Genomic DNA, 27,571 nt, shown 5'->3' with positions numbered 1-27,571 from the left:
ACCACGTCAGCCTTTCACAGTGCATTTTTATTGGTGATTGTGAATTACATTCGATTCAGTGCAGATCAAAAGTTACACAACAAAGCAAGTAAAAAATTGCTCAGTTTCTTTGAGCAACAAGTTACTGTTAGGTTATATCATGCATGGTCAGTGCCTTTAAATACTAGAAAATGGAAAGTGGACAGTCACTGCTTTCCACCACTAATACGACAGATATGATGTAGTCTGATTAGTTACATATATATTATACAGTTGATCAATATTGAACTGGCAGTCTGAGGAAAGACTTGAAGTTTGTATCAGTTAGAGAAGGTGCTGCAGGGTAGGTGAATGGAGTGTACTTAAAGTAAAGTAAATAAGTAGTGGTGCGCTGGTTTACTTAGTTTAGTGTAAGTCAAGACTTGAATCGCTTTTTGTGGCATTTTGATCAGATTGCAGTGTCCAGTGGTCGACTACAAACAACTAAACTTACAAAAATGTAGGTAAAATTTTGAGAAACTAAATATAATCATAAATATTGTTGGCATCGTCTGCTGAAAACCTATATCAGTCAAACTGGGCTGTTTACAGTAGCAGTCAGATTCTTTTTATTAAGAGTATGTGTTGTTGATGCACCAGAGGAGTGTGAGCCCTCTGAGGGTCTGGGGTTCAATCGCTGGCTCGGTCCTACAGAGAGAGGCGGGGCTCTCTGCTTGTCACTGAGCTGGGAGAAGAGAGGGATCATGAAGGTGGACCTGTGCTGCTTCACAACACAGACACAAAAAAAAATAAGCCTCTGGCCTTTTTTTCCATCTGCTTGAGCAAGGATCACTTTGTTTATGTGTTCTGTATTCAATGAGGCTAGATATACTGAGCTTTAAATCAGTCTCTCTCTCTCTCTCTCTTTTTTTTTAAAGCTTAAAAGAAAGTGGCCAAGAGCACAGCATACATAAAGATACACATGAAAGCACACACGCCAAAAGTGTTGTATAATGCTGAATAACCCTTCAAAATGTACAGTAATAAGTGTATATTCAAACAAGCATTATTATCACTTGACACTGACATACTAGATCCAAGGTGATGATTAGAAATGAGGTAGCCTTTCTTCTCCTCTCTCCGTCTCTTTCTCCTCCAGTGGCTGCGAGCGCTCCCTTCCAGCAGGCAAAGCTTCAGCATTGTTTTTGGAGAGTGTCCTTACTGCAGCAAGGTATGCACCTCGCAGCGTAACTGACAGCATTCTTCACAGTGCTTCACAAGGGCCTTCACTCCTCCGAGAGTCAATGGATATTCATGGCTTAATTAGCCCAGTTCTACACATCGCGCAGCCTTCCCTTTTCTAAAAAGGCTGCCCCGAGTGCATCCAGAGCAGCGCGGCGCATTCAGTCAGTATTTGCGGTGTGATAAAGTAAAGTACACTAATACTGAATGCAGTGCACTATTAATTAGAAGTCAGACAGAGTTGGATATGTATTTTGTTTAAGCATATTTGTCAGTCCTTCACGTAAGTACAGCTACAGTTGTGAAAGAAGTGAGCACCCACTTTATTGTGAAGTGATTATTCAAAACACTTTTAACTGCAATGAAATTTTCATGGGCCCAATAGACTTAAGTCTGTACCTCAGTTGTAATGTTTAGGAGATCAGAAAGCTACATTTGGTGAAATATAAAAAAAAAAAAAAAAAATTATTCTGCCTTTCTTGCAGCCAATCACTGTGAAGATGGCAGCACAGAAGTCTTGAAGTGGAGTCTTTGATCCTCTAAACCGCAGATGGAGACATAAAGAGTCCATAACCAGTCTCAGGTTTGATCAAGGCAAACGCCACTGTGGATAAGAATGCCAGCTAAAAAGACTGAAAAAATCAAATGCTACTTGCCGTATAATTAGAACAAATTCAAAGAGAGACGGTGCTCAAAACGCCTTTTAGTTGAGGAAAGGAGAAACGATACCAGTGCTGTTGGTTAGCGAAAGGCGACAGCAACAGCCAGGAAGAGGAAAACGCCCACGAAGACAGAGCAGTAGAGGAGTCCGCTCCTCTCTTTGGGACAAGCTTCCTGTCCCAAGCCTTTGAGAAGAGACCCCAAGCACTGCCCCTGTTTAGCCCACCGATCACCGCCGTCGTCGCCCCGTCTGTGGTCTCTGCCGTGAGCCGGACTGCAGTCGCCCATGTGGTCAAACTGCAGTCTGTCCCATCTTTCCATGTCGTCGATGTGTTTTTGGCTCCTGTGGTCACTGGGTATCGCCGTGTGGGTTTTTCTGCGCAGCTGAAGACGTTTGACTTCCTGTCGCCCTGATGTTACGGCAAGGTGGTCGTCCATTTTCTTGTCGGGCCGCTTGGGTTTAGTTTTCTGTTGAAGAGGGTAACTCAAGTCGTTTCTCTTGTCAAACTGACAGTGACCTGTACTCTCGTATTGCACTATGAATGTTTATGTATAGCTTTAAATAAACTTGTTGAAAATGCCTGTTAAACACTTTTGTACTTCTTTGTATCATTCCTGAGTCACAGCAAGAATGATCCAACATTATATCATCTCTTGGTCTGAAGGTTTTATAAAAAAAAAAATAAATAAGATGCAGCTTATTGACAATCAGATACCTGGGGACAATCAGCATTAAACTGAATCAGTGTTTTATGACAGTAATGATGCAGATTAAAATCAGTCAAGTTCCATAAGTCAGGAGCCTGGCTGGTCTAGCGTCTGGGCCTCACCGCCTCTTTCTTCGGGGATCTTGGGCCTATCGGCGGCCCTCTGAGGTAGCGCGGATCAATGCGTTTGGGTCTCGGTTCTTCATCCTCAACCTCATCATCATCATCATCATCATCATCTTCACTCACGTCATCGTCATCATCATCATAAACCTCCATAGGTTCAGCCTTCGGTCTGCCTTTCCCTGCCTTCCATGAACAAAGGATAATATTTAGAGCTTTACCAGCTAATTACATTATCAATTATTCATACTTTGTTAATGTAACATACAGTTTCAGAGCATACATGCAGCTCAGTGTGCTATACATGAGTAGAAACAAAGACTGAAGGTTGATACAAAATATGTAGGAAAGCAGAAGCACATTGGCAATTCCAGGGACAGGGAGTTAAAAAGAAGTGATTAGTTTTAGTTTAGTGACAATAAATACAAAATTAGACATAAAACAGAATTAAGGTAAAAGTGAAAAATTAAAAAAAGAAAAGGCACCTATGTGAAGGCCATGCTAAAAAGTTTTTTTTTTTTTTTTTTTTTTTTTTTTTTTTAAATGTCAATGGGAGCAGAGTTTGTAGACACTCTGGCAGATTATATTTTTTTGAATACATCCAACTCTATGATTCAGTTTAATCAGTGTATTCATATTGTTAATAATATATAATAATATTAATATTAAGAAAAGAGTGTGCTGTACTCAGATTTGGACCGTGATCAGTTATTTTGTTGCAGCTGCTTTGCTCCTTAGCTGCAGACGGGGATCTGCCCAAACCAAAGCACTTCCCAGTATTTTCTAAAGGCAAAATTTGAAACATGAAAACACAACCTCCTGAACTTTAAGCTTGTTCTCCAGCAGCACTCTGGCTTCCAGTGATAGCATGATGAAATCAGTCTCTACCTGTTGAGCCTGAGGTTTAGGAAGAGGCGGTCCTCGTATGTAGCGAGATGGCACTGGTCTGGGCTTCGTCTCCTCTTCCTCTCTGTCGTGTTGCTCCGCGGGCGGCGGCTTGGGTTTGGAAGACCCTCTGGCTCGCTCTGCCTTCTGCTGACAGATATTGGGTTGAGGATTTGTTGCTGGTGCCAGTTTACAGAAAGAAAATTTCTTCCTGTTTAGATGTGTTATTGTCTAGGCTCCATCTTCTCCCAACATTCATGTCCCTTTAGGCGCTACAGCACCACACCAAGATTTTAATATGTAAAGTACGGTACTGTCGCTGTACTGGCTGCTGCCACGTTACACATTTGCAGTTTGATTAGTTTTGTCCTGGAAGCGTGCTGCACGTTTGGACCTTTCCTGTTCTTGGATGTGAGCCACATTCAGAGCAGCACACTGGATCAGATGACTGGAGAGGACACCAGCCACATGAGTTATTTGCTATGAAATTCAACAAAATAAAATAATAATGAAATTCAGTAGACATAATACTGAAGATTTGATCAAAATCTGAGGTTCTCAAACAGAATGTTTTTTTCCCCTAAATAGCAAATTCTTGCAAATTGTTTTGTTTTTGTGTGTTCTCAAAAATTATATAACTAAGTTTGACCAATTCCTCAACTTTGCCTGAATACATAACCATAGGAACTACAAATGAGTAATCTATTTACATGACAGTAGTGACTCAAATGATTCAGTGAAAATGCCCATTCAGTGGCCTTTATCTCTGCTGACATTTACTCTCCTCGCTAAACCGCCAGTAAATGGCCACTTCTGTTTAACTAGGGATCAAACTGGCCGGCACTCTAGCATGGAAATGAAACGACACAAGGAGAGGAGAGGAAACAAGGAGCATAATTGGAGACACCCTGTGCTGTGTAAAGTGTGTGTCATCAACTTCTTCAAATTGGGCCATTGAGAGGGCGCCTGCAGGGTCTGAGGGGTCAATTTAGCCGCTGTCAGGAGGGGCTGAAGTGATTCTGGTGAGTTTCAGAGGAATCATGGCCCTCCTCCAGTTTCAGACCCTTCCCACCGCTGGGTGACATGCTCATCGCTGGGTCACCAGCAGGTTAACCCTCCCCTCCACCACTGTCACGTTTCCCCACACTCGTGTTAAGAAACTGAGCGGAGAGAATGGGATTCTGCTGGAGCTGCTCAATGTTCGTTTAAAATGCACACATATCATGTTAAATATTCCCTACTGGCTATCTCTATTTGTGCTGTAAATAAAGACCTGTGATCGAATGGGGTCTTTGGACCAGGTTCAAGCCATCCATCAGTGTGTAAATTTCCTGTAGTGGGACCACAAGGACGCATGTGCACTGCCCACACACACATTAATAAATCACGAGTATCCTCTGTACATTATATGTACATTTAGGAAGAAGTTGACCATCTGGTCCATGTTAATTTGCATGCTCCCCTCTCCATACAGAAGCCTCATATTACAAGACACATCACTTCAAACTGCAGCATGTAATGATGTTATGGGATATAATGCAGCTACAACCCATCACTCCTACATATTGAGCAACTTAAAAAGCTACTGTACGTCAGGTCAAGTGACTGCATTTAGCATGAACATTATGAATTATCAGCACGCTGTGTCTCCTGCATTAGACAGTGATCTGGATGGGCATTTAATTACAGTTGGCAGTAAAACTACTGGGGCAGTGAGGCAGGCTGGACTTCACAATAAAGAACACATGGGAGATTTGTGATACCGCTGTATAATAGCACATGTTAAAACTACCTAAAAAATGTCAACAACAAAAACAATCAACTGAAGCTCACTGTACTAACACTTAAAGAAATGGTAAGTTGCAATTCTATATAAACAAGTGTCCCTCTTTTTACTGGATATCACTGACTGATATAACGCAATAGTTTCTCAGCCTACAGCCAGATCATGAAAGCAACGTTTATTGTTGTGGATACCAGAAGAAGAACTGGGTGGTGACAGCCGCTGTGACTGAGCAAAAGAGAAAGTCAGACTCCATCTACAGCGAATCTGAGGAGAGAGACAGACCTGCCCATGCTGGTCGACTGGCACGTGATCTCTTGGAGGTTCAGTGTGGCAACAACACATCCATGAACTCAGAGGTGACAGCAAAATGAAAGAACAGTGGACAGACATTTGACCGGCCTCCCTGCTGATCTCACCTTGCTGCTGGCGGGAGGACTGTGTGCCGGACGTCCTGCAGGTTTATCCTCAGGCCTGTAAAAGTCCAGCCTTCCCTTGTCGCTGCTGCCCAGCAGCTCCTTGAGCTTCTGGTAGTCTGGACGGTCATGGTAAGCCAGAGATTTCACATAAAGGAGGAATATGGCCACATCGTCTGAAGACAGAGAGGAAGAGAGTGTAAAACAAAAATTTAATGATGACATTTTTTACTGAGGGTATAATTCCATTTGTTAAACTTCACAAGTCCTACAAAGGAGCGTTGGATGATCAGATCCTTTACTTTTTAGACTTGCTTGTTACTGTAGGGTTGCTGAATAATAATTATAGAGATTTATTAAATTTTTATGTATTAAAGAGATCTAATATCCGGTGTGAGAGAGGCAAAAAGTAGTAATTTCATTAATTTATGGCTTTTGTACTTAAGATACAGTTCCAACTGCTATAAGTTCAGATATGCTTTACAAAGTATCAGATGATCAAATCCATTACTTTTACTCTTCAACAACACAGACTTGGCCTATTACTATATGGTTGCTGGGCAAAATAAGAGATTTATTCTTTTTTTTTCCTGCACTGAAGAGATGTAATTTCCTGTGTGAGAGAGGTAAAGTAGTTATTTCTTCTCATTTATGACACGTTACATGAACTGTTTGATATCAGATTTTAGTTTGACTTCAGTATTTGTGAATGATTCTGTGTCAGTGCTGCTGCAGCCGCAGTATTAAATCATCGCTTTGAGGCTTCAGTCATATAACAAACAAAGCAGGGAGTACATGAAGGTCTTGCAGTCCTGATACTGCTCTGCGTTAGAGTGTATCTCACCACAGGGAACATTAGGCATGCGCAAAGCAATGGAAACACTGTGTATGTGTCATACACAGGAAGCCTCTATGCATCACAAACACACACACACACATACACACAGGCTGGACAACGTGTATGACACACAGTGCGGTAGAACTTGTATCTCTCTCACACACACACTTAGTTGATGCATACCCCGGGTCTTATCTGTGGCGGGCAGCCGGGGCCTTGTCAGCAAAGGAGCACCCAGTCCCAACCATACATCACACACCGAGCCCTCACACAGGTGTGACCTCTCCTCACAAAGACGGGAGATAAAACGTGACAACAAACTTTGAAAGGCATGTCGATGGGACAGCTGCTTAATTGGTAGAAACTTATTCTGGAGGTTTTGGTGATGCGAGGAGCGACGGAGGGCTTTATTCTGGGAAGAAAGGTTCGCTGGGCTCTGTGACTTTGGCAGAGTGAGGACTTGATCTCTGTTTCTTTACAAATTGTAATTTAGCCTCGTCGGTCTTGGCTCTTGTCAGACGTACTCTTGGAGTCCTGGGCTGTTCGGAGGATGTGTTCACTCCGTACATGCTCGGAGCTTTTACTCTTTTAATTCAGTTTGTTTGGCAGGCGGAGAAAAAATGCCATTCAAACTCAGGTGACACCAAATAACTGGACCCAAGCGCTTGACATGCAGGGATCTCTTCCAAGAAAGCAGCAGTGCAGTTCATTAGGGGTGAGAGGGTAATCCTAACCAACACCACAAAATGACTCCAAAATGCAAAGTATTTTACATATATGGAGATGAATATTTACATACAATAACCTGCATTCATTCATGCTAAGAAAAGTCTATGAGAACAAAATGAATCAAGGGGTAAACTACAGTCTAGACTGAAGTTCAGATTCTGTTCTCGTCTTGAACTGATCTGAACGCCACAGACAGTTATTTACAGGAAACAGAGCTTTATTAGTATCATTATCGTTATCAACATTACTCCACAGCAAAGTGTGATGACGTGTAATAAATGAATGTAACTGAAAATTCAAAGCTTTTAAGAATGTAATCACCACTTCAGCGATTACTTCAGCTTTCTAAAATGACAACAGCGCAAAATTGTTTTTTTGAATATGGAGGACATCGAAGCACCCACAGCTTGTGTTTTTCAAATTCTGCTAAAAAGACGGCCACATGTCTGGGCCGCATTGGGAGGACACTTTGGACTGGGACAGCTTTGTCCTGCAACTGTCATAACTGGTCTTGAAATGCCACCCTAAACTGGGATGTGACTTTTGAAAAACCTTTCACCTTCAGATTGGCTGACTGTTCAAGACAAATTCACACTGTGTGGTTCATTCATACAAAGCATGGCTATACTTTGCAGTATCCATGAAGCTAGCTGGGGATCTTTCTTGTTTTCTCTTGATTTTATGATGTTTTTTTTGTTTTTTTTCCCTAGCTTGTATCTGTTATGTCTTTAGTGAGCCCATAATTATCCTCTCAGGCACTGTTGCCGTATTTTCAAAACAAGATTGTTTGTCTACACAGGTATATTTATGTGCACGAGCTATTTATCCCGTAGATCCCGTGCGTGTCAACTCACTGCCTGATTTAGTCTGGGTTTTGGCCTTCTTTCTCACTTCTCCGGTGTTACACTAGAGGATCAGAAGCCCAGAGGTTCTGTTTTTTTTATTTCCCTCTATAGGGTAGTCCAATACCCAAATTCTCAGTTTAACCCAACAAACGTGAATTACGTCCCATAAGCTGATGATGCCCTTGGACCTTCACTTACCTGTGCTGGCTCCGCTCACTGACAGCTGCTGGACCGAGCCTGGCAGATTATCCATCAGTCTGAGAGAAGAGAAGGAGGAGATAAAAGAGGGAGGACAGAAAAGTTGTAAGAGAGAGGCTTAAGAGAGCAGAACTTTAGGTGAGAGGAACGCACCGAGGGAGCAGGCTGAATCCAAGCCAAAGCAAACAGTCCTACAGGCTGTAATACTTCTCTCAACTCAACAGACTGACAGCCAAAGAGCTTGACTAATACACTGCCAGCCTCTGAGGGTGCAGCAAACTGTAGGTGGAGGCCAGGGGTGGAGGGGAACTACAGCAAGCACTTGTGAAGGCTGCGAAAAAAATAATGTGTCAAAATTGCAATATTGACTCCTGCAATTTCCAAATGGCAAGGGGCTGTGATTTTTCTTAGAGGGAGAGGTGTGTCAGCCTGCTTCTTAAATAAGGTATTCATGTACCGTGCAGCATCCCATGCCTACATATGAAGCTTCATGTCAGAAAAAAAAGCTTCGTTTTATTCAAACTGTGCACAAACAAACAAAAAACTTGCTGTGCTGACACGGATTGCAATTCCAATCCCATCAAAATATTCAACACCAAAACGACAGCTCTCACACTTGTGTTTTACTGACAATTTCAATTTTAAAGGACTTTTACCTCACCTTTAGCCGCAGCAAATATCCTACTTTTATTCTGCTACATTTGTCTAATATGTACAATTACTTGGAAGGGAAAGGGGAACATATGAAAAGCACTATACATTGAAAAGGGCAGCAATTTCAAGGTTCAAGACGGTTTAATGTAAATGGAAGCCATTAGAGGCAGCAAAAGCAGACCAGCGACATGTTTAGCATAACCTTTTGAGGTTAATGTAAACGGTCCTAAACACTGAAATATGGATACTGAAATTTCATATAGACTGTTTGTTTTTGTTTTTTTATAGGACAGCTGGTGGTCCCCATAGCATTTCTTAACCTGTAACAGGAGATAATTGCCAGGGGAAGAGAACAGGACAGGAGGGAGGGGGAGTAAATAAAATATCCTGCCAGAGGTTTCAGTGCTGTGCAAGCAAATATAAATCCAAAGGTCTTCACCATTCAGCCATTTGGGTAAAAGACTACTTCTCGTTGTAATTAGTATTTCAAAGCCGTTATAATGGTAACTAATAATTTTAAACAGACATCATTTACCAAAGTCATTTAGTGTGTTCCTGATTTGGCGTAAAAACAATGATAATAATAATAATAATCTTCCGCTACATAGCACTTCTCAAAATAGAGTTACAAAGTGCCTCACAATCAACAGCAATAAAAGTCAAAAGCCAAATCAATAAAACAAAAAAGGTATATAATGTAAAACAGTAGACTATTTAAAATAAGAGTGATGGTCATAACAATAAATCAAAGGTGAAGCAAACAGAGTAGTGGAGGCTGGGTGTTCCTCTACCTGGCCTTGGCCTCCTGGACCTCAGCTGGCCGGCTGAGGACGTCGTCCCAGGGCAGCGACCCGCACAGCCAGTGGAGGAGACAGAAACCCAGGATCTGCAGGTCCCCTCGCCTCGACGGAGCTGGGCAGCGAGACAGACACATGATGAGAATAAGACAGGTAAGTTATCCATTGGTCTTGTTTTCACTGTTTTTTCCCCAACATGCCACCTGACGACACGAATCGTCTGATGTTCTCATACAGATGCATGTCTGCTTTGTTAGTTTTGGTTATAAAAAATGGAATTCAACTTATATCCAGTTCATAAATCTTTTCTATTTTTGGTTCTCAACATTCAGTGTCTGGCAGCTCTTTCCTGCAGCACAGGAAGTGATGCTTTTCACATTTCCTGAAGAAGAAGAAGAACTGGGTAGTTAGCATGAGCTGCGATAGCCACCACAGCTGAACAGACATCATCAACAGAAAATCAAAGTCCCGCCCAGACTGTTTGATTGACAGGTGATGTCAGAAACACCACAGTGATGAACGCTCAGCACCAAAAATCAACAAAGAGAGACAAGTTTGATTACCATTTAAAGTCACTGGGTTGCAGCTACAGAGCTGACAGCAAGATAATAGTAGTCATCATCATTATAATAATACTAATAATAACCATAATAATAGCGTCTTTCATTATTTTGTTTTTAACAGCACACAATGTTCAGGAGCCGCTTTTCTCCCAAACAGAAAACAGAGCATGAAACAAATGGAAAAGCAAGCATCAATGTGTAACTGGAGGTAAACAAACAGACGTACAGAAAGAAACCGATGAAGAGGAACAAAGAAAAAAGATTCACCTCAACAATGTCAAGCGTACAGTGTGAACACCGGGCCATGTTTATGTGGCTTTAACATGCAGTTTGACAATATCCAGGGAGGATGACAAGCAGACTGCTTTTGATTGAGGGGCTGTTTGTGTGAATTGAGCTGAAACACAATGACAGCAGGAGCACGGAGGATGATTATGACGATGATCGCGGGGGTGCAGTTTGTTTTCTCAGCTGGGGCCGGTTCCCTCTCTCGTAGACAAAAAGCACTCTGGAGCAGAGGAGGTGACATATTGGGTTGTTTCCTCCTACAGTGGCCTATTTCGAGAAACCGGATCCCCGTGGCCTCTGACATGATCCAGACGACCGCCGAGTAACCTGTGTACACCAACAGAAAAATACCTCTGTCTTCCTCTGTTTCCCCCCACGGACGGGGAGTCAGGTAGTAAAACATACAAACGTCTGAGCCCAAATCACTACCACATGTTACAGAAGTCAACAATAGTGTACTGTTGACCCCTGTTGTACTGTGTGTGTGTGTGTTTCTGTGTGTTAGCGATGTGCGGGTCATCTCTCTAACCTGACACAATTTATTTGATTTTTAACTGCCCAGTCTTGGGGGACACACAGAAAAGCCTTGCCTGCTTCCAGTCGTCTGACCAACATGCAGAAAGATGAATATTTAACCATTTTTGCAGTGTTTTGCAGTTGGACAGAAAGTTAAAGGTCCAGCGTTTCAGTTTGTGCCTTAAGCCTTTTTGATGTAATGTGTCTGTCACAGAGGGATAAAGCAAAGATGATTCTCTCATCTGAAATGTCTTTAGATAGAGATCTTATTTGGATTTTTTAAGAACAATACTGATTCTTTTTTGTTTTGTTTTGTTTTATTTATTAACGCTGAAACGGTCAACAGAAGACATTCAATAAGCTTTAAATTTGCAAATTACTCCACAAAAACGTAAGCAAGAAAACTACATACAAGAAGCATGATTTAGCTTTAAATCTCTTCTTAATGAAATATTGTAATAAATAAAAGACCATAAAATATTGCAAATGCAAAATAAAATAATGAAAGACATACTGTCAAAAAATATATTTTCTTTTAATTAATTCATTAAAGATTTATTTTAAAAAATCTTTATTCTTTAAATTATGCTCTAGCTTTGTTTTTTTTCCTGAAGAGTTAGAGAATAACATCTTTCATATCTGAGAGGGAAGACAGGGACATGCCGATTAATTAAAAAAATAATTAAAAATACATTACATACATTATTTTTTTTAAAAAAACAAAAAAAAAAAACAAAAACGCAGATATCAGCCTGATATATCAGTAAACAGATAAACTGGGTTAATACAAAGCATACATATTTATACATTAGGACTGTGAGGTGTTTAAAGAACTGGTCACTCAGTATACGTATTGCAGCTGGGCCTTTGATTAGTTTTTGAAAACACTGTTTTCTGTGACTTATAACCCCACTGTCAGGGATCCTATGAGCTGAGCAAAACATAAACTCAGATATATTAGGCAAAAAAAAAAAAAAAAAAAACCTTAAAAGTCATGAACCGGATATACCGGAAAATATTTCTGGCAGTTGCGTGTAACTGTCTGAGCACTAAGTTTGTTTCTTCAAGAACAAGTGCAGAGTGTTAGTGCGTGTCTGCATGAATGTGTGTAGTTCATCAATACTTGTGGACCAAGTCCATCCGAAGGGGTCGAGCCCGGGGAGTTTTAGCAGCTCAATACTGTAACGGCCGACACACGTCTCTGGAGAAATTACCTATCGACTGGCTCCATCAGAGGGGAGAAATCTCCTCTCTGAGCCGCGGCCAGCATTGATCCTCGCCAGCCGACGGCCTGGACTAAAGAGGCAGCGCGGTCACTACTGCGGAGGAACGGATTACAAGTAACGGCAGCGCAGTAATCTGGTGACTGCAAGAGATGCAGCACTAAGTATACTGTACATGGCAGCTAAAAGCTCTGCATGGTGATGGTAACTTTTCAGTTTTCATTCTGTCAGCTGGCATTAACTGTTTAACTGCGTAATCTGTGTATTTTGGAGGCAGAGGAACCCACACTGTTCGAACTGGATCACTGCATCTAAGTATTCTAATGGTTGATATCATCAAGTACAATCTCATGTCAGTTTTCAGTATTAGCAGTGGATTTCATTTTCAACGCGGGTGCAGAGCTGTTGCACTGGAACACAAATGGCAGGACGCAGCTGGTTGTGGTGATGAGGCCAGCCCAAAAACACCGAGAACAACTTGAGTGGTGTCAGAGGAAATTGCCACTACAAAATAAATTGAAGTGTTGTGCCTGGAAAAAAGAAAAAAAACAAAACAAAATGGGTTATCCAGAAACCTTAAACTGCTGAGACCCAGAAGGGAAGCAAAGTTATTGATCAGAATGAGGGTGATCAGAGTGGTGGAGGTGGTGGTTGACGCTGGCTGTGGAGGAGAGGGACTGAGAGGAGATATGTAGTCAGCTAATGTTTTCAGGCATTAGGTTTGCTTGTGGTCATCATAACTTATGTTGAGAAAATGAAAGAAACAAAAGTAAATCACCAGACCAACAGAAACCAAAGGATGTTTTTGGTTCAGAAAACCTGAAACCATGAAAAACATGAAGCCATATCAGTGACTGTCTGGGTGGTGACCTATGAGTTTCGACTGGCTTCTTCAGTGTCAGTGAGGTGACAACATCACTGTTTGTTGCTTTTGCATGGAAGTGGAAGATTCAAACCTTCAACTTTTAGACCCTTCCAAAGGCCTGAAGAAGAAGAAAATGCACTCACAAAACTCATTTAAAGGAAATGATGCAAAATAACAGTATAGCTCACATTTTTTTCCATTTAGGTTGTCAGGACAGAGTGTGCAATATCCACAGATATCCCTGCACATGGCATTGGTGATGACTGTTCTGCCTCAATAACTGAGTTTTACGGAGCTTGCCTTGACCCCTAGGAGAATATTTTAATAATTGGTGCCCTTGAATCAATAACTCCAGGGTATGAATTACTATTGTGAGTGCACAAATTGTTTGGATTGAACAGAGCTTTATTTTGATGTTGGATTGAAATACAAGAATGTGCCGGTTTTGGCTTTGCAACACATTATATTCAGGGTTCCTACAGGTTTCTTCAAGTTAAATTCAAGTGTTTTTAACGTTAGCTGGTGGGAACCTGGCGATGATTGAAGGAGTTTGTTCCTTTCCTCTGGCATATTTAATGTGCCTGGCCGATTTGGCGTGCGAGTCCAACGCCTTCACCCCCATTGTTCCAAGCTGAATCCTCTTTTTGGACAAGGTGCAGTAGGCTTCAAAAACGTTATCTACTACAGGTTTTAACCAATGACGGAAAGAAATTTTATCCATCCATGCTTCGCTGAATTTATATTTCCCCATTTTGTGAATTGTGTTCGAAATTATTGGTTCCGCCACTCTTTGTTAATGTTATTTTATCAAAATAATTGTGGTTGACAAATGAAACGTTTGATGAGAAATGCGATATGGAGAAGTTACATACAGAACAAATTTTAAGACCTAGATATCAAAACTCAAGACTTTTTCAAGTCTTTTGTAGGTATTATTTCCAAATTCGTAAATTCAATGCTTTTAAGACTTTTTAAGACCCCATGGGAACCCTGTATATTGCCTTTGACATTGCTGAAACATTTTTTATTTTTTTAAGATTATTTTTTCACATTTATGCTTTAATTAGCGACAGTAGAGACAGACAGGAAAGGCAGGGGAAAGAGATGGGATGACACGCAGCAAAGGGCCCGGGGTCGCCCCGAACTCAGGACACTGCGATCAGGACTCAGCCTTAACAAGTGGTACACACTCTACCGGGTGAGATACCAGGGCACTCCCTGCAGAAATAGATTTTGTGGAAAAACAAGTTGTTTCGTCTTAAAAACTCCACTTCATAAAGACTCAGCTCCAGGCAGTATATTCTCACATTTCAGTCCAACATCAAAAAATAAACCTGCAATAAATCCAGATGATCATGAATGTGTGGACTAAGGGTGGAAATGCACGTCATGTGTACCCTTGAATGAGTAATTTGTGCCCTGGATTTAGTTAACTCATGCCCTTGAATCAATAATCTGTAGAGTTACTAATTCAATGGTTCAAAGTATTAAAATATTTTTCCTAAGAGTCTAGACGTGCTCCGAAGATTATTATATGGCTACTTCGAACCAATAATTTGAAAAATATTTTGTAAAAAGGTTAAAAAAAAAAAAAAAAAAAAAAAAAACAATGATGCAGAGAGTAAAAAAAATAAATGGCAGCTATACGTTAGCCTCACATATCAGCTGTTGTTGTTGACTGATCTCTATCTCAATGCCTTTGATTATACAGGACTGCTCTGATTCGATGCTCAACAGTTTGCCCTTGCGGGTGTTAAGTATGCATTAAGTCAGCATTACATTGTGGCTTCCTATTGTAAATAATTGCAGAGCACTTGATTGCTACGGAGAGCCAGTTGAAGGAGAATAAAGATGAAAAATACATGTGACACCCGCGCTGGAAAAAGTGTTGCAACTCCCACAGCGACATAATAGATTAACAATTAAAAAGATCAACAACTACATTAAGCAGTGCTGCCCTCTTTACGTGCTCTGGGCGCATTATCGCTGTTCACAATAGTGTTTTGTCTGTTCGCTCTGCTGTAGTTAATGCATTTTGCCCTCACATGAGGGATGGTGTGGGACAGCGCGGAGACGTACATGCATGTGCAAACACACACACACACACACACATACTCAAACAGCTCTCAAAAGGAACTTGGGCGTGCATGAATAGCTCACACACATGCACAATACACGAATAGGTAACACCCACATGAACACACACACACACACACACACACACACACATTCCCCACATGCTTGTGACAGGGAGGTGAGGTGGTGATGGTGTTGTTGTTAATTATCTCTTATTGTTATTCAGATTCCCTAAAGCGCGCTGCGGTGTCACACTCTTAACCCTTCTCCTTCGCAGGCTCGTCGTTTCAAGGCGGTCCTCTGTCCGCTGGACGCCCACCGAATGGTAATAATTACACCGTTTAGCTCCGGGTTCAAAGGCTTGCTACTCTCGAGTTGCATTCGCCAAATCTCACCATGGCAACATGTCAACATCTTCGTGGGGGCTGGCGCCATGAGGTCAAAGCCGGGCAGATATGGTACGCATCGTTGGTCATAATCTGCATGCAACACTAGGGACAGCACTCTGCCACTTTTGGCTTTTATTTTTTTGAAACAGGGATAAAAAAAAATGACAATATCAAAAAAAAAAAGCTTAAAATTTGAGCGGTCACCGAGTATCACCGTCCCCTCGCTGACAATTCATTTAATTCAATTGCTGATGATGGGAGGATATCAGAGGTAAAGGGGAGCCACTCAATTCCGAAATTTAGGGAGCAGGCCAAAATGTTGTTTGTTTGTTTTTTTTTTTGTAGGAAAATGGTGAGCCAGTGTTTGAGCTTTCACCATGGATCTGTGTTTGAAATTACACTGATCAGCGTTGTTGCTGCCAGGTGTCCAGCGGTCCTGCGGCTCCGATGAGGGCACTCGGTGGACAGATGGACGTTTACGCTACAGCATTTACCTTGTGTCCCTTCATTTAGAGTGGCAAAAAGCCATATCATCAGCGTTTTTGAACAGCACACCATGTCATTCTTTCCCTCCCTGTCTCAAATCATATTAAAAATTGACACGTTTTTCAGTTGATAATTATCGCTGACCGGGCGTTTTTTTTGCCCCTCTTTTATTTATCGAGCGCATCGATAGAAACACCGGCGCGGCGATTAGACAGTCTGGGCCACGCTCGCTAGCGATATCGAACTGCTGGGAAGTGGAGTTGGTCGGTGCGGAGCTCAGAGAGGTTATCTGCAGCCCGGGCCTCGCTCTAACCAAACATCAAAGCCCTTAATTAATGGGGGATGAATACACGATGCAGGTTATGACTTCAGCTAATTAGGGAATTGTTAAACGGAGACGGCGCCGGGGAATTCAGCGGGGGCTGGGGATGGAGAATCGATGGTCAATGAAGAGAGGGTGCATGTAGGCAATTTGCCAGTTAATGTGTTCCCAATATCAGTCGAGGGAGGCAGAGGGTGGCGGGGTGGAGAGACTATTTTACATGTATTGACAAACAGAGTCTCGGCAAACTGGAAGGACAGCACACAGGAAGGTTAATCCAGATTCTGTCAAATTACCAAAATACTGGGCTCTCCAAAACAACAGGACAGGTCTGTCAGTTCTCTTGACCTGAGGAGGATGCATACCTTCCTACCAGATATGTGGCTGTGTTTGACGGGCACACTTCATCGATGCTGGGAGAAATGTGTCACTGTAATCAGATTACTTTTTCAGTGACGTGGTTCACGTTTTCATTATGTAATCAAATCAAATCAGTTACTTTTCTAATAAAAAAAAATATTGTGTTACTTCTGTTACTTTAGTACGGGATTTAAAGTGGAGTTTTGTCAACAATCACATCAAATAAGTGATCAAAAATCACTCCGGCCTGTTTGCGTTCATTTCACCCAGTGCAGCGGATTGGATTAATAAACTGCTGAGGAGAGAGTGGTGACAGAGGTGGGCGGATTATCAGGGAGACCATTCAAGATCATCAGGAAACCAAGAAAATCTGCTGTCTCCTCCCATTCAAATTGTTCATTTTTGAAAGATATGGATTCTCAGCGGAGATGAGATGATACAGAAGACGAGGCGAGTCTGGTTTTGTCCCGACCAGTCTGCCTCCTGTTTTAGAAAGTAACGCAAAAGTATTTAGATATGGAGTTACTTTGTAGAGAATAATTAGTAATGTGATTACAAACTGACTGAATTACTTCTTAGAAAGAGTAATTAGTGAAGTCATATGATTACAATTTGCAGAAAGTAATCAGTAACTTTACCTAATTATGTTTTTTGAGTAACTTTCCCAACACTGCATTTCATACATTTGACATTTGTGTATGAGAAATGACTAAAGGTAACACTTCCATAGCAGTTAATAATAATGTCTTCTTTAAAAACCACTCATCGGTCAATAACACAACTGAAGACAAAACATATCTCTGGTTGTCTGGTTGAAGCCGCTGCCACTTTCAGCGGGTATGAAAAACATCTTCCACAGACTTGAAAAATGCCCAAGGTAAGGAAATCCGTCACAGTGAGCATGCTGCTGGAAATTATTTTGTCAAAAAAATCTGTTGCACAGTTGTATGTATGTGCTCCTTTTTGTAAAGTATTGAATAAAAGAGGTACATTTTAATGTGTCAGTCTAGAGAACTCTCTCTTTTCACTCTTCTGCACCTTTGCCCATCAAACTTCATTTCAGTGTGCTGCACTTGACTTCATACAAATATCTGTTATTTATTGAGCAGTATTATTAATTCAAGGGAATAAAACTTTAACCATGACACAACTCCCATGATCCTCTTGTTGTATGCAAATAAATTTCAGATGACTGCACAAAAGGCAGCTCATTTTCACGTTGGTTTGGACTGCATGTGTATAGAAATACATACATTAAAATCATTTCATGGCCGTAATAACAAACACTGCTATTTAATCAGTGCTTCTATGAGTATGTATCATATAAGCTGTGTTTGCAAACGTTATTATAGTCTCCATAAAAGAGACAAAGGCAGCTGTTCAACAAGGGAGCCAGAAAGCTGAGATCACACTTAAATAAACTAGTTATTAATGAGGTCTGCATGTCATCACCGCAAGTGCGTCGTGGGACCGTACACAATCTGTATTTGTTTACTGTTTGTTTCTCTGAATCTGACAGCTTACCCACTCCTCTGTGTGCATCCACACTGGTGTACTCGATGGTTCCATTGTGGCCCTTCTTGGGGTTTTCCTTGTACTCTTTGTGGGCTCCGTCGGGACAGTACCGGTAGGACAGGCCATAGTCTGCCAGGTAGACCTAAAACACACAATACAACACAAAAAACACAGGTCTCTATCTACAAATCAATTCCACTTTCTGTCTAAACTGATCATATGACTTGACAGATGTAAGAAGTACAAGCTGATTGGCAAAAAAAAAGAAACAAAAATGAATCTTTAAGTATAAAGTTGTTCTGTTCCTCTGTTAAAATTGACTCATTAACTTTAACACACCTACAATGATGTCACGATTAATGTGGTAACTCAAAATCTCCACTTAATACTATGTGTTGCTCGATAAGCTTTAATAATATTTAATTACTTAATTATCAATAAAAATTGAAAGATGAATTGAACATTGCTTTACCTCTTCTTTAATATAACTGTGTGTTGTCACTGTTTCTAAAGCAATAAGCCGCATCACTTTGTTTTTTATTCATTTTGAAATTAAACTAAGCACAGGCTTAACATCTTTTAGCTGTAAAGTGCAGCCTCTTATGGCATGTAGCTTCATTTTGAACCAAAATGTTCACAGATTAGATTAGGCTGCTATCAACCTGCACAACAACTAGTGGAAATGTATTGTAGGCTAACCTTTTCAGGGTCTTGATGTCCCAGCATCAGATTGGCAGCTTTAATGTCTGCATGGACATATTCATTATCATGGATATACTCCAGAACATCCACCTGCAAGCACAAGATGAAGAACACAAAAAAGCAGGGTCGGAAATCAGCTATTTTTGGTAGACTCCAAATTACACCGGTCACTATAAATATTTACATTATGAAATAAAACTGCTTAAATATCAAATTCTTAAAGGGAATTCCAGTGAATGAACTAAATCCTCCTGTCTGGTGCTAATTTCCAACCAGGCAAGAATAAAAATAAAAAATGTCTGTTATGAACAAGAAGCAGGAGATTTAATAACTCACAGTGGCCACAGCCTGAGGGCCAACTATGTTCTCCACGACTGCCAGGTAAACAAGTTAAATGGAAAGGAGTGAATCCAAAACGGCAGAAGACAGAGGATGTTTCATTCACTTCTTATTTCTTATCTTGACCCCAAGGTGAAGAGGGGTCATTATCTGTTAAAGTGTCCTTTGACCCGTTCACCAGTGCCTATCTCAGCTTCTCCGGCAGCTTTATAAATCACCGATCAATGGAGTTAAAAAGACCGGAGTGAACTGCTGTGCACAAAGCTGATCTCACCAGTCGTCGCCCGAGCTGCAGCACAGTGGCCTTCTTCAGCCGACCTCCGTGATGCTCAAAGACTTTCTGAAGGTCAGTGCCCAGTCGGTCCATGGCCATGAAGCGATACCTGAGTGGAAGAGGAAAAGATCCAAGGTCAAAGCTTTTCTCTCTGAATCACATCCGCACAGCTCCTGGGTTTTAGTTCCTCTGACATTTCTATGGCCCTTTGGCCCGAGAAAAACCTGGTCTGATCATGATTTCATGGAACCTACATGTGCATTTTAAGATTAAGAATATCCAGAGTGACTTGCACGGAGTCCTACAGCAGAATGACCTTAAATCATATGATCACAAACGTTTTAAGCATTCACAAGTAATTCAAGGGTCAAACACACGACCATTCACTTGAAGTAGAAAATGCTACTCTGTCCATAGAAGTATGACGTTGGTTTTACTGCTTCAGAAATAAGAACTGGGCAAAAAAAAAAAAAGTACTCTTTAAACAGATAATACTTAAGTGAAAGAGCCAACAATGTGGCCTCCACAATGTCCAATTCTGACCACTGCTATGTCTTCCAGCAAATCATGCCAGTTTTGGGTCCTTGGTTTTGAAAGTTGAGCAGGTCGTCTAGGTTACTATTCACAACATAACATTTTAAAGTAAAGTGATATTCATTTTCAAATTCTGCCCGCAGAAAACTTTTACAAACTGAATCAGCTGCAACTTTTGCACCTATTGACATTTCCTCTCTCAAAAAGGACCGGATGAATCAGAAATAAGAGATTCTCCAATCATGACAGCCAGCTTTTCAACAGAAAGTCCCCAAAGTCCCCTCTTTAGGTCAAAGAGAGAGGGAAATGCTGATGTTGACACTTATCGTTTAAAAGGGGAACAGATCCATCGTATGCTCGTGAGCAAACTCACTGACATCACGATGTGAAAATGAGATTTATCAGTACCTGAGTCCATTATGTTCAGCGAGCCCTGATCCCCAGTAGTACGGGATGCCCAGAAAGTCCAGTTTCCTGCTTCTCATCCATCTCTGTACTGGAGTGACATGAGGACAGGCTTAATTACATAAATGCACACACTCAAACATGTTTCATTGATTGTAATCCTGAGGGCTTTTTACATGGTGTCCAGAAATGCTGAAATTACACAGAAACTACCAAATAAATCGGGATTCCAAGCTACAACTTCCATTTAGAGGCCAGGAACTCTGAAACCACAGGAAAAAAACTGCAGTAATCAACACTATGTGATACAGAAGAAAAAGAGGTGAGGTCTGCATGAGGTCAACCAGCCACAACCAAAAATTATCAAGGCACTCTTTTTTGTGACCTTGAAGCCCGTAGATAAAGTAATAAAGTTTTTTTTAATTCTTTGCAAAAGTGGCTTAGTATTTTTTTTAGGAGAAACTGGTTGACCCCAAAGTACCAACCAAACCTCTTTTTCTTCTTTATCGTTTATCCTTGAATCCAAAGAGCACCTTTCTTGAAAAAACATCTCAGTGAAGCGTTGCTCTTCTGCACACTCATTGGCATTGTTTTTACACAACTATAGAAAATTTCTTTTGATTCAGAATTCAGACATTTTAGACAGTTTTGACTACATTCCTTTGCTGAAACTAACTTTCACTATTACACGCTTGAACTTATCCTTTTACCTAACCTTGACCTAAATCCCGACACTATTTTCCAAGTTAAGCCTGGCCAACATGTACCAAATTTTACATGATATAAATAAATAAATTTTAAAAAATGCCAGTTGTCATGTGCAGAATGCACACCGGTCCACCAATAATGCAGTGTAATAACGCATGCATGCACATATCAATCTCACAGCGCTGAGGGTACGAACAAACAAGTGCAAACGCCACACGCACACACAGACAGAGGCCCCAGACAAAGCAGTAGGCCTGGCTCGAGGCTTTATGGCGGCTGGCCTGACTGGCGCTCGACCAGGCTGGCAGGTGGTCAGGGGCCCAGCGGAGGTCCGGGCATCATTACGTGTGACTGGCTTCCCCTCTCTCGATTCTCTCCAAACGACGGCGTTCGAGAGCTCAGACAAGCACAGAGAGGGGGGCTAACTGCCACAGAGGTGCATGTTTGCTTTGGCTTATTAATTACTGTGCAGCAGGCAGCGAAGCCTCTGCGTCTGCGGCCACTTCATCAGTCAAACACACTCTTGCTCCGCTGAGCTGCCGGGATGCTGGACGGGCGGTGCTACTCACTGCTCTCTGGTTTGGCTGCCCTCTGGTAGAACTTGAGCTCCGAGAACAAGGGGCCGTTCTCATGGTACTCCTATACATTGAAAAAAATAACATTACGTGTTTTATAACTACATTTTAAAGTTGCACTGGACAAAATTGTACATAAAACACCCTTCTTATCAACTTAAAATACAAACTGGGGCCACAATGGAGAAGAAACCCTCATCTCTACGAATTAAGGTCGCTTTCACACCTAATCACCCATTTGTGTCTTTTGGTTACCAGTTTCATTTGGTCCTGTTGGCTTTCACACAGCTATAAAAAAAAAAAAAGCGTGCTAGCATATGTAAATTAAAGTGATGTTATTACTGGTCAAGAGGAAACTGAGTAATTGTGAAACTTTTAACATTTATGTCTGTCATTCACCTTTTGTCTGTGCATCAAAGAGAGATTAATGAAACAGAATGCGAGACGGTGATAAGCCTCTGATCGATGCGGACGCTGGTCTGCCGTGTTTTCCAAAGACATGCCGCCATCAGAGCACGGTACTGATGTATAAAGCTGGAGAAACTCACCTACAATGGCCTCATGATTTCATAACGTTACCAAAAAGAAGAAAAAAGGACAGCAGGCTGCTCCCAGGCTTTCACATATGTCTGCTATTAATCCCTCTCTGCTTGCATTGATCTCTCCTGGTCCAATACAATTAGCTGTAAATTATTTTTAGGGTGCTGTAATGCCTTGGCAACAGTCATTTCCATTAATGAAAATCATGCGTTCAAGTTTAAGTGTTTTTTCTTTTAGAGCCAAAAAAAAAAAAAAAATTCACTGGTGGTCACCTTTCTCACTTCAAATTAAACCCTCCAGAGTTCACTTGGAATCAATCTGATGCCGCCTGAGGTTCAAATATTTGGTGTGAGTCACAGTTCAATTAGGGGGTTCACACAAAACTCAACAAATCCCACCATGAGAGTAAACACACCAGGGTTTCGATTTAACTGGACTGAACACAGCAGGTGTGAAAGCGGCCTAAGATGCCTTTGATTCACTCCATTAGACCAAATTATATACCGGTGTTGGACAGAGGCACTTATTCACCCACAGGAAATTGTTCAGAGAAAACTGGACTCACAAACGTCACATCTTTTGTCTCTCTCATGCCTTTAGTATACAGCTTTATGGGCTGGTCAAAACCCTGAGAGACTTTGAGTTTCGCTCGGCTGGTGAAATAAATGCAAAATGCATCAAACGCAGAACAAACAGACTAAAAAACTCCTTTGTCCCCCATGCCATCAAACTGTACAACTCTCACTCAGGGGGAGGAGGGAAAACAGAAGGGCACAGGAGGAAGGGCAGGAGCAACACAGTACAGCAGGTAACCAAGCCATAACACAAATATAATCAGTGAAAATGTGCAATAAATACTTTCAGTACTCATGTCACTGTGCAATAAACACTTTAATATTCAGGTCCAAGTGCAGTAACACACTTAATATTTAATTTAATGTAAATGTCAATCCCAGTATTTATGTCAACATACAAAGTATTTATATATATTTATTCATATACAATGCCATTTTGCTCTACACTCGTACATTTACAGTTTGTGTAATTATAGTTTCTTGTACTTCTTATTTTTATTTTCTTGAGTGCTGTCTTTCTATCTTTTAATTGTACTGTGATGCTGCTGGATCCACAGTTTCCCTGAGGGAACCTGCCCAAAGGGATCAATAAAGTTGCATCTGATCTAATCTAATCTATGGGTTTGAGTCCAACGTCCACTAGGCTTATTTTTGAAAGGGTGCGGTGCAGGAGCCGGACAATAGCAACTCCAGATTTTGTCTCAGTGATATCATATGACTGGAAATAGCCTTAGAGCAGAGTAATATACTTGCACTCCATTTTTGGTGACTGGATTTTAGTCTTAAAGTCAAGATTGAGACTTTTTTTGTTTGGATCAAGATGTATTTCAAACTTTCATGGAGTCTAAATATATTTAAGACTGATGTCTGTTACAGAAGCAGCTGAATTATTTCCTCTTCATTCGACGAAGCCATGATCTCATGTCAGTGCAGTGTGAACAGACCAAACACTGGGAATCTGATCTTTTCATTTCTGAATTGGACCGTGATCACAAGTTGAACTATCTGACCCGTGGCCACGCAGCCAAAGTCTGATCTGTCAGCCGAGGATTCATGCGGTTTTCATGTCATTTTCCATCCCTGTCATCAAACCTCTGTGTCTGTTTCATCCCCAAACTCTGGAACCAACAACTAAAGCAGCCAGCAGAGAGACAGTGACAATGCACATGTAATTATTATTTGCGAAGATTCCTCCATCCAGACAAAACCAGAGGGGACACGTTATATTCAACATTATGTGGCCTTCACGATGAATCTTCCCTCAAGGGTTCCAACGCTTATTTCACAAATTAATTCCAAAACTTTCTCATAACTTTACAAACGCCACAACACTTAAGATTTAACTTTTACTTGACCTTAGAGAGGCAGAATGTTTCAGCTCTGTATATGTTGACACTGAAAATTGCGCCGTGCTTTCTCAGTAAAAACGGTGTAAGCTGTATATGTGCAGCGCTGACGTACTCACCACTTTTATCACATAATCAGAGTCTGCTGCGACGGGGCTGTCAACGTCCTGCGAGGCTTAGAAAGGACAGAAAACAGAGGGAGGGAATGAGAGGGACATGCAGGCTAACAGGTTTTGACATGCAATCATAATATGCAATATGTAATTATGGGCCTTTTGAATTTTTATACTTTATGGAAGACTACGATCACATTTAAAACATGACAGAGAACCACAAAAATTTGGAAACTGTTGGATGTTGGGAGCATCATGGAATAAATGGTGGTAACAGATTCAAGAGGGTGAATTATTACAGTGTGATATGTCTGTGATTTAAATTCCTTTAGCTGTCAAACCTGCTCATCCACACAACTTTCACAGGCAAACTCCCAAATCAACCCAAAGCAAACTTCTCTCTCCCTTAATCTCCCTTAATAATCGTGCGTGTATTTGACAGACGAAGAGAGGGAGTTATTCTGTGTACCTGCTTACGTGACAGAGTGTGTATGACATAAGACAAAATATAATTATTACCGAGATAGATCAGTCCAAAGCCACCTTGACCGATGATCTTGCCCAGCCTCCATTTCTTCTTCTCATTATCAGTCAGTATAAAGCCATCTGGTAGTGGTTTGGGTAATGCCCTCTTTCTTGGTGGCGCCATGAAAGCTGAGGAAGACGGTGTCAAAAAAAATATACATACATTCCTGAAAATACCCACAATATACTGAAATAGTAGCAACATGTTACCTTGAAGACGTGCATGGGGAAATGAGAAACGCTCCTGTGAATTAACATTACGTTCAGTGATGTGGTCGGAATCTGAAAGCTCGGAAAATGTTTGGCCTTGAAGGTGAGATGGCAGAAAAATAGCATATATTTATCTATCCCTCTCTCTCTCTCTCTCTCTGTCTCTGTCTCTGTCTCTCCTCACACACACACAGTGCCAGTCAAACATTCGGACACACCTTCTCATTCCATTTTTATTACTAAAACACATTCTGATTCGCTCAACACTTTAGTTTTCTACATACACTACTCACAAAAAGTTAGGGATATTTGGCTTTTGGGTGAAATTTATGGGAAATATAAAAAGTTCACGCTACAGTGATATTATATCATGAAAGTAGGGCATTTAAGTAGAAGCATACACTGGTGATTTCCTCATCTCAAACAATTTCTTGAAACAAAAGCCAACAACAGTGGTGGATATACCACAACAAAAAATGTCAGTGTCAATAACTTGTCATGTGCCCTTGAGCATCAATTACAGCTTGACAGCGACGTCTCATGCTGTTCACAAGTCGGCTTATTGTCTGCTGAGGCATGGCATCCCACTCTTCTTGAAGGGCGGCCCTCAGGACACTGAGGTTCTGGGGTACAGAGCTCCGAGCCTCTACACGGCGACTCAGCTGATCCCATAGGTTTTCTATGGGATTCACGTCTGGAGAAAGTGCAGGCCACTCCATTTGAGGTACCCCAGTCTCCAGCAGCCGTTCCCTAATGATACGACCTCGATGAGCTGGAGCATCAAACACCTGATGTGAATTTTGCCGTTAAACTCCTTGTTAGAGAACAGCAACTTGTGCAAAAAGTACTGAAACACTGAACAGTTGGACATGTGCATTCAAAAGTTTACAGAAGGCCACATTAAGTTCACCTGTAAAGGTTAGAATGCATTTTAGGTTCATCCTGAAATTTCACCCGAAAGCCGAATATCCCTAACTTTTTGTGAGTAGTGTAATTCTAAACGTGTCCTTTCACAGTTTTGATGTCTTCAGACAGTACAACTTAGAAAATAATAAAAAACAATGAAATACAACTGAAGGAGAAGTTGTGTCCAAACTTTTGACTGGCACTGTAGATGGACAGATAGACAGACAGATAGATATTTAACGTGGGCGGGTAGAAAAAAAAAAATTCTTACTCTCAGTAGTACTGTGAAAACAAAACTGAAAGACAGATGCAGACTCTTGTTGGGCGGACATGACGCTACATCCAAAAATATGGCAAATTTCTTATCTTCCTGAATATGGTCACACGGACAGCTAGAGAATAACTTTAAAAACACATTTTCGATTGGTTAAGCTCCTCTGGCAAATTCGGCGCATAAATACACCAAGCAGCACTTGACCCAAACAAATACCAGCTTAAAAAGTGGCTCCCAGCAGCTTCACTTTCTACTCTAATCTCAGCTTTTTTAGCAACGTTTTGTCAGTTGGAGTTTGTAATGGCACCAAACTGAAGTAACAGCTAACTTGTGTTGCCTGTAGGATGATTTAATCACTCATATCACCACACAAACTTGTCTCTATAGTGAACTAGAGGCCAAAATTCAATAAAACACTAGGAAACACATGAACAGGAACCAGAGGATATCCGAAAGTAACGTTAGCAAGAGCGAGAGAGTTTCTGTCTAACTGGCTAACAACCGTTAAAAAAAACTAATTAGAAAGAAAAAGACACACCTTATGACACTTACTCGCGTTGTGCTCTCCTGACTTTGTGTAGAAACGGAGCTTTTCACTAAACAATAATAGTCATTTGTAGTTTCTTTTGTACATACTTGCCCCTGGTTTATAAGCTGTGTGTCGGTAGCGTTGTGGATGTGTGTGTCACAAAACTTCACCACTTCCTGAAAGTTTGTCCCTCCCGGTACTCGGCGCAGCCAATGGGAAGCGCGGAAAATGTCGCTTCACGAGACATAGCCAATAGGAAAGCAGAGTAGGCGGGCGTGTTGAGGTAAACTGCACTTTCATTGGCTCATAAATGAGATTGACACACCGTCATATCTTTTGGCGCGGCCGACGTCAATTCAAAGCTATGGTAATTCCCAGCAAGATGCAAAATTTGCCACGAAGTGTAATAAATACTTTTTTTTTTTTTTTTCAACTCTATGTTAGAGACAAATTAAGAATTGAAACTCAGATTATTTATAACATTCATGCAAATCCAGATTAATTAAGTCATTGTTGGGCTCTCTAAGACATAAAGCACAGATGATTGAAAGGACAGACAAGCATCATCTGTTTTTTTT

The 27,571-nt window shown here is 41.1% G+C and overlaps 2 protein-coding genes across 6 annotated transcripts in view; one reads left to right on the top strand and one right to left on the bottom strand.

Moving 5' to 3' along the window:
• fancl (FA complementation group L) overlaps positions 1-1,822 on the top strand; it is a 29,776-nt gene extending 27,954 nt beyond the window's left edge. The window contains exons 13-14 of the mRNA XM_030070775.1: positions 1,118-1,189; positions 1,686-1,822. Of these exons, the coding sequence (XP_029926635.1) occupies positions 1,118-1,189; positions 1,686-1,721 (108 nt within the window). The 3' untranslated portion in view covers positions 1,722-1,822. The remainder of the gene's footprint in view (positions 1-1,117; positions 1,190-1,685) is intronic.
• Positions 7-27,180, bottom strand: LOC115372690 (serine/threonine-protein kinase VRK1). 5 transcript variants are annotated; one of them, XM_030070772.1, is made up of 15 exons: positions 27,003-27,158; positions 25,285-25,318; positions 25,069-25,203; positions 24,556-24,611; positions 21,970-22,039; positions 20,696-20,783; positions 19,754-19,862; positions 19,138-19,230; positions 18,448-18,580; positions 9,830-9,950; positions 8,385-8,443; positions 5,778-5,950; positions 3,579-3,725; positions 2,691-2,876; positions 7-2,328 (listed from the first exon to the last, which is right to left on the bottom strand). In XM_030070772.1, the coding sequence occupies exons 3-15, from the start codon at positions 25,196-25,198 to the stop codon at positions 1,942-1,944; spliced, it is 1,752 nt and encodes a 583-aa protein (XP_029926632.1). In that variant the 5' UTR covers positions 25,199-25,203; positions 25,285-25,318; positions 27,003-27,158; the 3' UTR covers positions 7-1,941. The 5 variants fall into 5 exon arrangements, with proteins under 5 accessions (XP_029926632.1, XP_029926633.1, XP_029926631.1 ...); XM_030070773.1 differs by lacking the exon at positions 25,285-25,318 and having other exon boundaries at positions 27,101-27,180; XM_030070771.1 differs by lacking the exon at positions 25,285-25,318 and having other exon boundaries at positions 27,017-27,170.
• Between the last annotated feature and the right edge of the window lie 391 nt (positions 27,181-27,571).

The sequence above is a fragment of the Myripristis murdjan genome, chromosome 15 (genome assembly GCF_902150065.1).
Source record: "Myripristis murdjan chromosome 15, fMyrMur1.1, whole genome shotgun sequence".
Classification (NCBI taxonomy): Eukaryota; Metazoa; Chordata; class Actinopteri; order Holocentriformes; family Holocentridae; genus Myripristis; species Myripristis murdjan.
The sequence above is the reverse complement of the archived record's forward strand: the minus strand, read 5'-3'. Positions and strand labels throughout refer to the sequence as shown.